At 65.3% G+C, this 11,650-nt stretch overlaps 2 protein-coding genes across 3 annotated transcripts; both read right to left on the minus strand.

The window, feature by feature from the left end:
* Positions 1-3,562: 3,562 nt before the first annotated feature.
* HINT2 (histidine triad nucleotide binding protein 2) lies at positions 3,563-4,832 on the minus strand. Its single transcript, XM_082074913.1, has 5 exons — positions 4,735-4,832; positions 4,168-4,320; positions 3,978-4,082; positions 3,826-3,898; positions 3,563-3,704 (listed from the first exon to the last, which is right to left on the minus strand). Exons 1-5 carry the CDS (start codon positions 4,792-4,794, stop codon positions 3,613-3,615), a joined length of 483 nt encoding a protein of 160 aa, XP_081931039.1. The 5' UTR covers positions 4,795-4,832; the 3' UTR covers positions 3,563-3,612.
* A 214-nt stretch (positions 4,833-5,046) lies between these two features.
* Positions 5,047-9,663, minus strand: TAF1C (TATA-box binding protein associated factor, RNA polymerase I subunit C). Of its 2 annotated transcripts, XM_082075194.1 has the most exons (14): positions 9,441-9,663; positions 9,263-9,356; positions 8,914-9,020; positions 8,726-8,821; positions 8,565-8,635; positions 8,230-8,477; positions 8,045-8,155; positions 7,809-7,932; positions 7,623-7,694; positions 7,366-7,501; positions 7,143-7,271; positions 6,809-6,983; positions 6,536-6,673; positions 5,047-6,247 (listed from the first exon to the last, which is right to left on the minus strand). In XM_082075194.1, the coding sequence occupies exons 1-14, from the start codon at positions 9,570-9,572 to the stop codon at positions 5,058-5,060; spliced, it is 2,823 nt and encodes a 940-aa protein (XP_081931320.1). In that variant the 5' UTR covers positions 9,573-9,663; the 3' UTR covers positions 5,047-5,057. The 2 variants fall into 2 exon arrangements, with proteins under 2 accessions (XP_081931320.1, XP_081931321.1); XM_082075195.1 differs by lacking the exons at positions 8,726-8,821; positions 9,441-9,663 and having other exon boundaries at positions 8,565-8,673; positions 9,263-9,284.
* Positions 9,664-11,650: the final 1,987 nt, after the last annotated feature.

Raw genomic sequence — 11,650 nt, forward strand, 5'->3', positions numbered from 1 at the left:
GGTGGGGGGGTTAGGGCACATTTGGGGGCGGGGCCATGCGGCAGGATTGGAGTGTCGAGGGGAAGAGGGCGTGACCGGGGACAGAGGGGCGTGGCGGTGGCAAATGGGCGTGTGTCCAGACCCGGGGTGGCTCCGAGTGCCCCGGGTCCGTGTCTCCCGGCTGCCGTGGCGTCTCGGAGCGGCCACCGGCGGGGGAGGGAGGAGCCCTGGGCCTGGCCGGAGCTCAAGAGCATGATCTGGGCGGCAGGGATTGCCCTGGATGGTGTTGGGGAGGGGACAGGTGGGCACCGTGCCCGGGCAGGGACAGCTCAGCCCCACTGGGGCAGCAGGAGGGACATGGTCTGCGCTAGGCACCTGGGGACATTTTGCTCCCCATGACTTGACCTAAATGATGCCCCCTGCCATTTTGGCCTGGGGCTGGGTCGTACCCATCTGCCCCAGGAACTGGCCAGGGGTGACAGGGCGGGATGGCCGAGGCGCCTGGCTGGACACAGCTCCCCTCGCCAACAGCCCTCACCGGGCCCCCGGCTCCCGTCCCCGCGGAAGCCTGGCAGAAGAAGGGCCCTTTGATAGCAGGCAGCGGGCTCGGGCGCTAGGGCTGTTATTCCAGCCCTCTGCGGTGTGCACAGCACACTCGGCGTTGGGGCCTCTTGTTTTTCCTGGCTGGCGATGTGCTCGGCCCCTTTGGCCTCAGCCAGCCGGGGCCCCCAGCGGGGACCACTCCTCCCTCCGGGTGTTCGGCCCCATGCCAGGCAGGGGCTCGTCTGAACCCATCTGCTGCACAGCTGCGGGGAAGAGGAAGAGACATGCCCCAGAGCTCAGGCTCAGCCAAAGGCTCCCCCTCCCATACTGGGGTTGCAGCAGTTCTGCTGCCACTGGAGCTGGGTGCTCAGGTACCCCGAGGGCTGGGTGCTTGCTGGGAGGATGTTGGGGTGAATGCTGCTTTACTGTGCCCCCCAGGCTCAGCCCCAGGCCCAGGGTTGGACCCTGGGGTGCAGCTCTTGCTGGGGAGGTGGCAGCCTAGGCACTCTGCCACAGCTTACACCCCAGGGTACTCTTCCCATGAGCATCCCCTGCCTCCCCACCAGACACGTGTGGGCTTGTCCCCAGGCCAGCCAAAACCCTGGCTGGGCAGCACACGGGACACCAAAGGCACAGCGGTACAGTGTGAGACAGGGACCCTGGTGATGCCAGCTCAGGGGTGTGAACACACTGTATGGCAAACCACTCTGGGGCTGCACATAGGGCATTGCCGTGGGGCTGCACCCTGACCATATTGCCATGGGGCAGCAGCCCTGGAGCTGCTGGAGCACATCTGGCTGCCTCTTGCCGGCTGACACATCCCCCGCCGCCCCCCTGCCCTGCTCTTTTGGGAACTTGCGTCATTTGTGATAGTATTCGGCTGAGGAATGAAAACAGCCCTTGGCCCCCACCCACCCTCTCCCCCGGGGCTTGGCCCTGTGGGGCTGTGACCGCTGTGCTGCCCTGAAGCTGCTTGGGGACTGACAAAATAAACACAGCACTGGAGGAAACACGCTCACAGGCGTCTGTCCCCTGACCTCGCGTGCCAGTGCTCGCCCTGCGCTGGGCACAGCATCCCTGGAGGGCTGCTCGGGGAGAGCCCTGGGAGATGCTGCACTGGGGATACCTGGCCCCTCTTTGAGATCCCAGGGTCCGCAGTCCTGACGCAGGGCTGTCCCATGTCCAAGAGTGGCCCCAGCCCATGCTGAGACATGAGTGGGTTTGAGAAGCAGGAAGCAGCAGCTTCCAACAGATTTAAGGTTCATTTGCACCCCAAAAACCTTCCCTATGCTCTACTGTGTGTAGGGGGGGCCGAAGCAACCAGGCTTTGCCACAGCCCCACGCTGCTCCCGGGGGAGCCCCGCCGCCAGCGCCACCGAGCCGGAGGCTGAACAGAGCCGCCATTCTCCCCGGCGGGCTGCGGTCCCCCGTGCGGCTGGCGAGGGCGCAGGCGGCCCCACCAGCAGTGCCAGGTGGGCCGTGTGCCACGCCAGCACTGGCCCCCGCTGCTAAATATAGCCCCGGCGGCCGGCTGCGGCCCGGCATACGGTGGGAGCGGGAGGCACGGGGCAGGGAGCGCAGGCGCTGCGCGCTGCTGGCGAGCGAGCAGCTGCTGAGCACGGCTGGGGCCTGGTGCTCGTACCTGCGTGCGCGTGTGCACCCACTCAGAGTGGACATGGCCACGTACGGGCGGTCCATGTGTATAAACATGTGTGTGATCGCTGCTGTGTGCACAGTGCTGCCCGGGGTTTTCACACACAGAGGGGTCTGCAGCGTGCAACACAATGCCTTTTCCATAGGGGGCCTAGGGTGTGCAGCACAATGCAGGCACAGAGGTCAGGCATGTGCAACAATTTTCCACAGTGGTACATGCACAGGGGGGCTGGGACGTACAGGCCAATGCGTTTTTCATAGTAGTGCATTCACAGGGGTCTGCTGTGTGCAATGCAATGTTTTCACAGTGGTGCAGACAAAGAGCATCCGGGGTGCACACTGCAATGTGTTTGGCACAGTGCAGCGCACCCAGGGTGGCATGTGGTGTGCAACACAATGTGTTTTGCACAGTGGTGCACACCCATGGAGTCTGGGGTGCGCAGCACAATGCAGGCACAGTGGTCTGGTGTGGGCAACACTTTTGCACAGTGGTGCATGCACAAGGGGTCTGGGACATGCAGTGCAATGCATTTTGCATTACGGTGCATTCGTGGGGTCTGCTGTGTGCAATGTAACATTTACACAGTGGTGTAAGCGCAAGGTGTCGGTGTTGGGCAGGGCGATGTGTTTTGCACAGCAGTGCACACATGGGGAGCTGGGGCACACAGTGCAATGTGTAAGGGGCCTGGGGTGTGCAGTGCAGTGAGTTTTGCACACACAGCGGGGTCAGAATGTGCAATGTAGCAAGTTTGGCACAGCAGCGCATGCACAGGCGGTGTGGCAAGTGCCGTGTACAGCGGTGCAGGGGCATGTGTGTGCAGGGGGCAGCACGCCCATCATGTAGCCACTGCCCTTAGCTTTATGAACCACGTGGGAGCTCCCAGAGCTGACACTCTGGGGAGCAGTAAACACGCAATTAGTAGGTTTAGTTCAATTTAGTGCACTTAGCTCGCTTTTGCAACACCAAGAAGCATCAGCATGCTGCATGGAGCTCTGGCAGCAGTATGGGGGGTGCTTGCAGGATACCCAGGGACTTGATGGGGACACATGGGGGTACTGGGGCTGCGTGCTGCTCTCACCCCCAGGATGTACCCCAACTTGTGGGCACCCTTGCAGCACCCAGCCTGTTCGCCCCCTGCCCAGCAACAGCATGGGCCTTTTGCCTGTGGGGTGTGGACACCCCCCAAAAACCTCTTGCTCCAACTGGGGGGCTCCACAGCATCTCCAGCCTAGGTAAGGCGGTGATGTGGGGAGCACAGCCACCTCCACAAGAAGCAGGGCACCAAGTCCCACCTGCCTCCCTGCCTCAAGTCCGGCTGGTGTGTCCCTGGTGTGTGACACTCAAAGCCACTGCTGTCCAGGCTGGCCACAACAAAGATCCACGGAAGCCAACACCAAGGAGATGTTTATTGGGGGGCGGCGGTTGTGGGGGGGTGCTCAGCCGGGGGGCCAGCCCAGCTGCCGCCCCCCCAGCACATGGAGATGCAGATGGTAGACAGATTGGGCGCCGTGCTTCCCGTCGTTGATCACTGCCAGGAGAAGGATGGAGGGTCAGGCCACCCCCACACTGGGCCAGCCCTCGCAGCCCTGCTCTCCCAGGGCCACCAGCGAGGGTCCTGCCCCACGGCATGGCAGGGGACACCAACTCACCGAGGCGGTAGCCATCAGCCAGCCCCTCTGCCTGCGCTGTGCGTGCTGCCACCACCAGCAAGTGCCCCAGGAGCTGGAGAGGGGGGGCACAAGAGTCAGCAGCCTCTGTATGTGTGTCCCCGCTTGTGTCCCAGGGACCAACCTGGACTCACCTCAGTGTCCTGGGGACCCACACGGCTGATCCGGGGGATGGGGCGCTTGGGGATCACCAAGAAGTGGACGGGGGCTTGAGGGGCCACGTCGCGGAAAACCAGGCACTGCCGGCGGGAGGGGGACAAGGTGAGCCCCGTACCCACGGGTGCTCCCTCCCGGCTGTCCCCTGCACCCTGCTGTCCCCACTACCTTGTCATCTTCATAGAGGATGGTGGCAGGCACGCTGCGGGCGATGATCTTGCTGAAGATGGTGGGCTGCCCGCCCGCCTCCTCGCCGGCTGCCGCTGCCCGCTGCGCTTTGCCCACCTCCCCGTCCTGCCCGCCGGGTGCTGCCACCCACCGCTGTGACAGAGACATATGGGGCCTTACGGGCTGGGCCACCCGGGAACGGGCACGCCGAGGTGGCAGAGGCATGCGAGGGGGACAGGCGCGCTGGGATGTGTGATGGGATGGATATAGGGGTGCCACGCAGGGGCAGCGCACATGGCGGTGATGGAGGAGATGCCAGTGGGGGTGACGAAGATGCACCACGGGAATGCACACGGGGGTCATAGAGGTCCACGTAGGGACGAGGCTGGATGCCCACGGGTGCCGTGGGGGTGCGCACGCAGGCGCTCACGCCCGCCGCGGACCTTGCCCGCGGGCGGGAGCAGGAGCAGCGGCGACCGTAGCGCAAAGGGAACACATGGCAGATCCTGCCGTTCCCCCCCACCCCCCACCCCGTCCCTCCCGCCCCACGCGTGGCCCCGCGCCCACCTGCCCCGCGCGCCGCGCCAACCAGCCACGCGCCAGCCCCCGCGCCAGCACCGCCGCCATGGCCGCCGCGCCACGTCCCGCCCCGCCGCCCCATTGGCTCCCACCCCTGCCACTCCCACCCCTTCCCCAGCACCTTAAAGTGCCCGCCCACGCGTGACTCGCGGGCGACACCGCCGGGCCCTCTGCAGAGCGGAGCGTGGGGGGCTCCCGCCGCACCCCTCACCCCGCGAGTGGGTGCCGTGACCACGCATGGCAGCGCAGCCCCGCTCCCCCCCGCAATGACCCTGGGACAGAAGCAGGTCTTTGCCGGGTTTATTGGGCCCTTAGAAGCCCATGCGTGGGCGCTTGCGGCGCGGCTGGGAGGCGGAGGAGAGCTGGCTCTGGGAGGAAGGGATGCAGTGCTGGCTCTGGGAGGAGGGGATGCAGAGTTGGCTGGCCTGGCTCCCGGGGGGCTCTGGGGGCTCAGTGGGGCTCTCGGCCCACACCGCCAGGTAGTCCCGCAGCGTCTTCCGCCGCTCCTTGGGGATGCCGCGGCTGCGCAGGCTCTGCGAGGAGAGCAGGGCTTCGTCGGGAGCTGGGGATGCCGGGGGGCTGCCGCGCAGTGGGGAGCCCTCCTGGGGCGGCACAGGGGGAGGGCCGGGGGAGACTGGCGGGGGGGCTGCATCGCTCAGCTCTGAGAGCTCAGACTGGTAGGTGACAGAGGAGGTAAAGCTGGCCGAAAGGCTGCACCGGCTGCGGGCTCGCTTCTGCTGCCGCCGCCGCTCCCGCAGCGCCCGCCGCCTCTGCGCCATGCTGAAGCTCGTCCTCTCCTCCCACCACTGGACCCAGTCCCCTGACCAGGCTGCCGTCAGACGGGTGCTCAGCGGGTCCACCCCCTCTGCCAGCTCCGGGTGCTGTGTCAGGCTAGGGGTGAGGGCGTCTGGCATGTCCCAGCGCTGGATGCGGCCCTTTTCCCGCATGGCCTGACGCAGCTGCTCGCGCACCTGCCCTTGCAGTGTGGTGGGGCCCGCTGGGCTTTGCAGCTCTTTGCGGATGAAGAGGCGCTTCTGGCTGAGGATGGGGAGCCAGTAGTGCCGGGGAGGCTCCCCAGAGACCTTGAAAAGAGCCTTCAGCCAGCGGCGGTAACGCAGCACTGCACCCGGGCTGGGCACTGCCAGAGAGGGCTGCGGGCCGGCACAGGGCTCCTGGGGCAGTTCAGCTTCCTCTGGAGCTGCTGGTGTGCCTGCAGCCTCCTCCTTCTCATTGCTAATCACCTCCAAGTCAGACAAGTAGAAGGTTTGCTCTTCCTCTTTCTCTTCTTCTTCCTCACTGCCTGAGCCCAGTGCGCTGCTGGCTGGATCCTCAAAGAGAGGGGAAGAGCCAGGAGCTGTTGCGGTCTCATCCACAGAGGTGGGCACAGGGGGCTGTGCCATCTTGTGGGTCAGTCTCTGGCAGAAGACATCCCCAGCCTCGGAGAGCTGGAAAACCAGCAACGACTCCTGCAACCTGTCCTCCTGTAGTGTGGCAGCCAGCCCTGTGGGGATAGGGGAGCATTACCACCAGGGTCCCAGCCCTGAGGCCCCTCCTGGGCCTTGGCCAGCAGTGGGGGCTGCCTCCACCTTGCCATGGGCACACTCACTGCTGGCTCCCTCCCCTCATATCATTTTCCAGGTCATTAACCTCTTACCATGCACACAGGGTTGTTCAGGCCTTTGCTTTTTCAACCACCACCACCCCAGGGCATGGCAAAGGCTGCACTCCTCCCTCCAAGCCCACATCCCTCCTCGCCAGACCTGCACCCCAGAGTGGTGTGGGTACCCACCAGCAGCCGGGGCACCAAGTCGCTGCTGGAGCAGGTGGTGGCGGTGTGGGAGCTGCGTTGGCAGGTGCTGCAGGCAGCCAGCGATGCTGTGCAATTTCTGTGGAGGCCCCACCAGCTGGCAGGCTGACCGGCTGCCCCCTGGAAAAGGACACACCAAAAATTGTCTGGTGAGCACCAAAGCTGGAGTGGCAGCCTGTGCCAGCACTGAGGAGGCTGGAAAGGGGGCACAGAGGAGACCCAGTCCTGCAGTGCTCTCAAAGCCCCATCTCTCACCTTGGTATTGCAGCAGCAGCAGTTCCTGGGTGCTGGATGCACCAAGTAGAACCTTATGGCTCCTCCCAGACTTCCCCGGTGTCAGTTGGGCAAAGAGAGGGGGGGCTTTCATCATGTGCACCCACTTCAGCATGGGCACCAGTGGCAACCGCTCATCCATCACATACACGGAGAACTGAGATGGGGAACACAGTTCAGCGGGGCTCCTCTCGATATGCTGTGGCAGCCCCCCTCAGCTGGATGATCCCCCTGCCCCATGGCCACTGGGAGAGGGGGCCGTGCCAGGGTGTCCCCCCAGCCCTCAGCTGTCCCTCTGGGGTGTGGTGAGACTCACCTGGGTGGTGACGAGGTGATGAGAGGGGTGAGCCCTGCCCAGGTACATGGGCAGAATGACACGCTCGCCCTGCTGGCAGTCGGCTTCCTCACCCACCTTGAACAAGTCAAAGTGGCATCTCTCGGGGGCCTGCAGCAGCAAATTGGGGTGGTGTCAGCACCCTGGGTTGGGGTACCCTCTCCACCACCCACTGCTGGCCCCGTGCCCACCCTCCCAGGCTCACCCGGGCGTCCAGGCACTGCAGGCCGGTGCGGTCAGCACAGCTCAGCACCCGCGGGTGTGCAGTGAAGTCGCTCCAGCGCCAGGGTGAATGATCCCGAAAAAACATCGTCTGGGGGTCATGGCGGAGTCGCTGGAGCCTGTGGGGAGAATACTGCATCAGTGTAGGGCAGAGTTGTCCCTCTCGCTTGGGTACTCCCCCAACACCAAGAGCCAGGGATGTGCATGAGCACCCTCCCATCCCCAAGTGCCCCATCTCACCCTGTCTCGATGCTCCAGAGGTAGACGGCTCCACTCTGGGTGCAGACAGCCAGCTCCCCAGGGAGATGAGGGCTGCGGCACAGGGAACATAGCATCACCATGGGGTTTGGAGTGCCTGTCACAGCACAGAGGGCTGCAGGCACAGCAGAGCCCGCTCCCTGCAAAATGCATTACCCCAGCACCTACCTGACGGTGAGGCAGGAGGCAGGCACGCTGGTGCGGATGACCTGCAGCGGGGTGGGGGCTGCCCCTATCCTGCCCGGCACCCTCCAAACGCCACAGTGATAGTCTGAGCGGACGCCAACAAAATCTGGAAGGGGACAGGAGGTGGCATGTGAAATAGCAGCATCACAGGGGTCCCTTGCTCCCCCTCCACCCCACACCCTGTCCCACCTGAGGCACAGATCCCAGGGCTGGCTCACCTTCCCCATCCACTCGGGCAGCAGCTACTTGCCGGATGCACCCATTGAGCTCAAACTGCGCCGGGGAGCCCCAGGCACGGGGCAGCTCCTCCAGCACCACGTCCTGGAAATCTGGGGTGCTGGTTAAGGACACTGCAACATGATCCCCCTTTCACTCCCCAGGGACACCTCACAGGGCAGGATACAGAGGTGGTTCATGGCCTGTCCTCCGGGGTACACCAGCCGGCCTGTGCATGCTCCTGTGTCTTCGGGGGGCAGCCATGCTAGCGCCCCCCCAGTACAGCTGTCATTGAAGAGCAGGTCAGCACACTGGAGTAGCAGCTCCTCGTGCACGTAGTCCCCCAGGACTCCCAGTGGCACCTCAAAGAGCCAGTCGCGACAGATGTGAGAGAACCAGCGCAGGCGGGGAACAAGGTGCTCGTGGGTGCAGCCACTGTGGTGAGACAGCCAGTGTCCGGAGGGGAGAGAGAACAGGAACCCCCTCAGCTTTCTCCAGGGCAGGGGGCATGGGGACACTCACCGCCTGGCCTCCAGACGTTCAATATCCTTCATGAGGGCTGTCATCCGGATGGTGGTGTCCCGGGCTGTTCTCTGAGGGGTGGACAGGGGACAGAGGTTGGAGCTGGAAGCTGCAAGAAGAGGGGTGGGGGATACCGTTGTTACCCCCAGACAGACACTGACCGTCAGCTTGGAGTCACCCAAGAAGAAGTTCTTGTGCAGCAGCTGCCCCAGAGAGCCAAATACATCTTCTGGGTGATCCACAAAGAAATGGCTCAGCTGTGTGTGAAGGACAGGGAGGGGTTAGGACATGCAGGGATCCCACGCCATCCCTCCAGGTCCTCTGTGGGACATGGTACGCCAAGCCCTACCTGTTTGGTGAAGTCCAGGGCAGCTCTGAACTTGCCTGCCCGGAGCTTCTTGTGCAGAATGCCACGGCAGGGGATGTCCTGCGGCGTGAGCATGGGGATCCAGCAGCCTGTGGGGAGAAGGCAGGGACCAGCTGTCACCGCACAAATACCAGAACACTGGCGGCCCCACACGGCAACGGCTGGTCCATCCCTGCTCCCTCCTCTGTGGGCATTCCCGAGGAGAGTTGCTAAAGCTCCCTGTGCCAGCACGGCAGAGCCGCCAGGGCTCCTGAGCCGCAGGGCAGGTGTGGAGGTGAAACGGGACGGCCCCCGGGACAGCGCACCCCCCTCCCACCCCCGCAGCTCTCACCGGCGTTGGGAGGCAGCACGGGCACGGCGGCAGCCTCGGCGGGTTCCCAGCTCTCGCCCGTCCTCCCGCGGCGGGGCACGAACGCCGTCCCACACTGCACGGAGAGGAGGCGGGAGGTGAGAGCGGCCCCTGTCCGCCCCACGCCGCGGGGCCCCGGCCCGACCACCCGGGCCCTCACCTGGCGGCGCCCGGGACCAGCCTCCAGCACCTGCCCGCGCTCGCCCCAACCGGAGGCCGGAGCGGGGCCCCACACCTCCCGGAGCGGGCCGGCGCCGAAGTAGGAGGGGAAGAGAGTGTCCGGGAACTCCATGGCGCCGGTACCGGGCTGGGGGCGCAGGGGCCGGGGGTCACGGGGGTCCTGGTTCCGAGAGCGCTCGCCGGTCGGTGCCCACGCGGGAACGGCCCCGCCACCGGAAGTGGCGCTGTCAAGGCACCACGCACCAATCAGCGCCCGGGAATGGAGCGGGACCAGAGCGGCGCCCGCGGCCTCGCAATGCGGAGCGCGACTGCCCCCTCGCGGACAGAGGGAGCAAATGCACCTCAGTCGGCGGGAGCGAGGGGAGCGGTGGGGACCGGGCTGGACCGGGACGGACACGCTGGGGGAGCCGTAGGGACAAGACCACACATGGGAACGGGCACGGTGCGGGTATCGCCCCCCCGCTCCTCACCCACCAGTACAGCAGAGGGGACCCCCCCACGCGGGTCCTGCCGTGGGCACACCTCGCCATCTGGCCTGGCCCTGTTGCTGCATGTTCGTGGGACACCCACGTATCTGGGGGATGTGAGGCCATGCGGCAGCCCCAAATAGCTGAGAGACATGGGGCTAAAAGGCATCTCCGGGAGGGCTGGGGAATGTAAAACTATTCCATCCCCCTCAAGCCCCTGCCCTTCCCGTGTGACCTCACGGCGGCTCCATGCCGGGGCTCCCCCTCCTGCCCCGGTTCCACTGCCCTTTCCTCCCTCGGGGAGGCTGCAGGGTCCACATGAGGGTCCCGCCTAGCCCAGCACTCCCATAGGTGCCCACTCCTACGGGGGGCGGTTCTTTGTCCCACGGAGCTCTGATGGGACTCTGGAGCCTTTGGGGAGTATCCTGGGGGCGGACAGGCCGCCCTGTCCCCTTCCCAAGGACAGCGGGACCAAGTTGCTTCTGGAGGAACCAGGGACCTCGCATGGTGGCTGTGCCAGGGACACCGGCCCAGGAGCCGTGCCCCGGCAGGTCCGCGTTGGGGAGGGGACCCCCAGCCGTGCCTGGAGCGGGGCTGCGCTCCAGGGAGCGACCACTGGGCACTCGGGACTGACCGTGGGGGGCGGCTGTTCCCCCCCCGCATCTCCCCGTGTGCTCCATGACAGGAGGACAGATCATCCCCGGGAGTGGGGCTGTGCCCACGAGTCACCTGCCTCCACCGTGTCCAAGGGGGATGGTGATGTCAGGTGAGTCTGGGGATGATGTCAGGGAGACCGGGGATGATGTCAGGGGAGTTTGGGGAAGCATGATGAGATCGTTTCCCGTCGGGATGCCCTCATCCCTGCAGGATGCCCTCATCCCTGCGGGATGCCCTCATCCCTTCAGGATGCCCTCATCCCTGCAGGATGCCCTCAGCCCTGCAGGCCCCCTCTCCTGGACACCTCCTCCATAAGATAGATAGGAAATAACAATAAATAGACCCCCACTTAAACAGCTCCCATAGATAGCCCCTCCCCGGCCCCATAGATAGCCCTGGCTGCCTCTCATCCACTTTCCACAGACGTCCTGTTTGCCCCTGGTATTTTAGTCCTCTTGTTCCCCTACGCCCTACCCCACAGCTGCTGTGTCCCAGCCCCACAGACCCTTTGTAGCCTGGCCCCACGGCCACCTGCATCCCAGCTGCATGGCCCCTGTCTCCCTGTCCTGTACCCCTGTCCTCAACCCATATCCCTGTACCCAACCCCATATCCCTGACTCCCAGCCCTATAACCCTTTCCTTAGTCTATATCCCTGTCCCCAGCCCCAGTGCAGGTCCCCAGTCTGCGTCCCTGTCCCTAAGCTCCATATCCTCGTCACCAGCCTATAGCACTGTTCTCAGTCCTGTATCCTTGTCCCCCATCCCTGTATCCCTGTCCCCAGTCATTGTCCCTGTCCTCAGCGTCCCTGTCGCCAGCCCCGTGTCCCAGTCCCTGTCCTCAGCCCCCTATCCCCGTCCCCATCCCTGTCGCTGCCCCTCCGTGCCCCGAGCAGCGGCGGGGCCACCCCGGGGGAGATCGGGTCACGCGGGGGGGCGGGGCGCTGCTGCCGGCGAGTGACGCGCGTGGGGGCCAATGGTCGGGCGGGGGCGGCCCCGGGGGCGGGGCGGGTGACGTCATGGGCGCCGGTGCGCGGCGGGGCTGCTGGCGGCGCGCGCCCCACGGCAG

The sequence above is a fragment of the Streptopelia decaocto genome, assembly GCF_964273445.1.
Source record: "Streptopelia decaocto genome assembly, chromosome: Z".
Taxonomy (NCBI): domain Eukaryota; kingdom Metazoa; phylum Chordata; class Aves; order Columbiformes; family Columbidae; genus Streptopelia; species Streptopelia decaocto.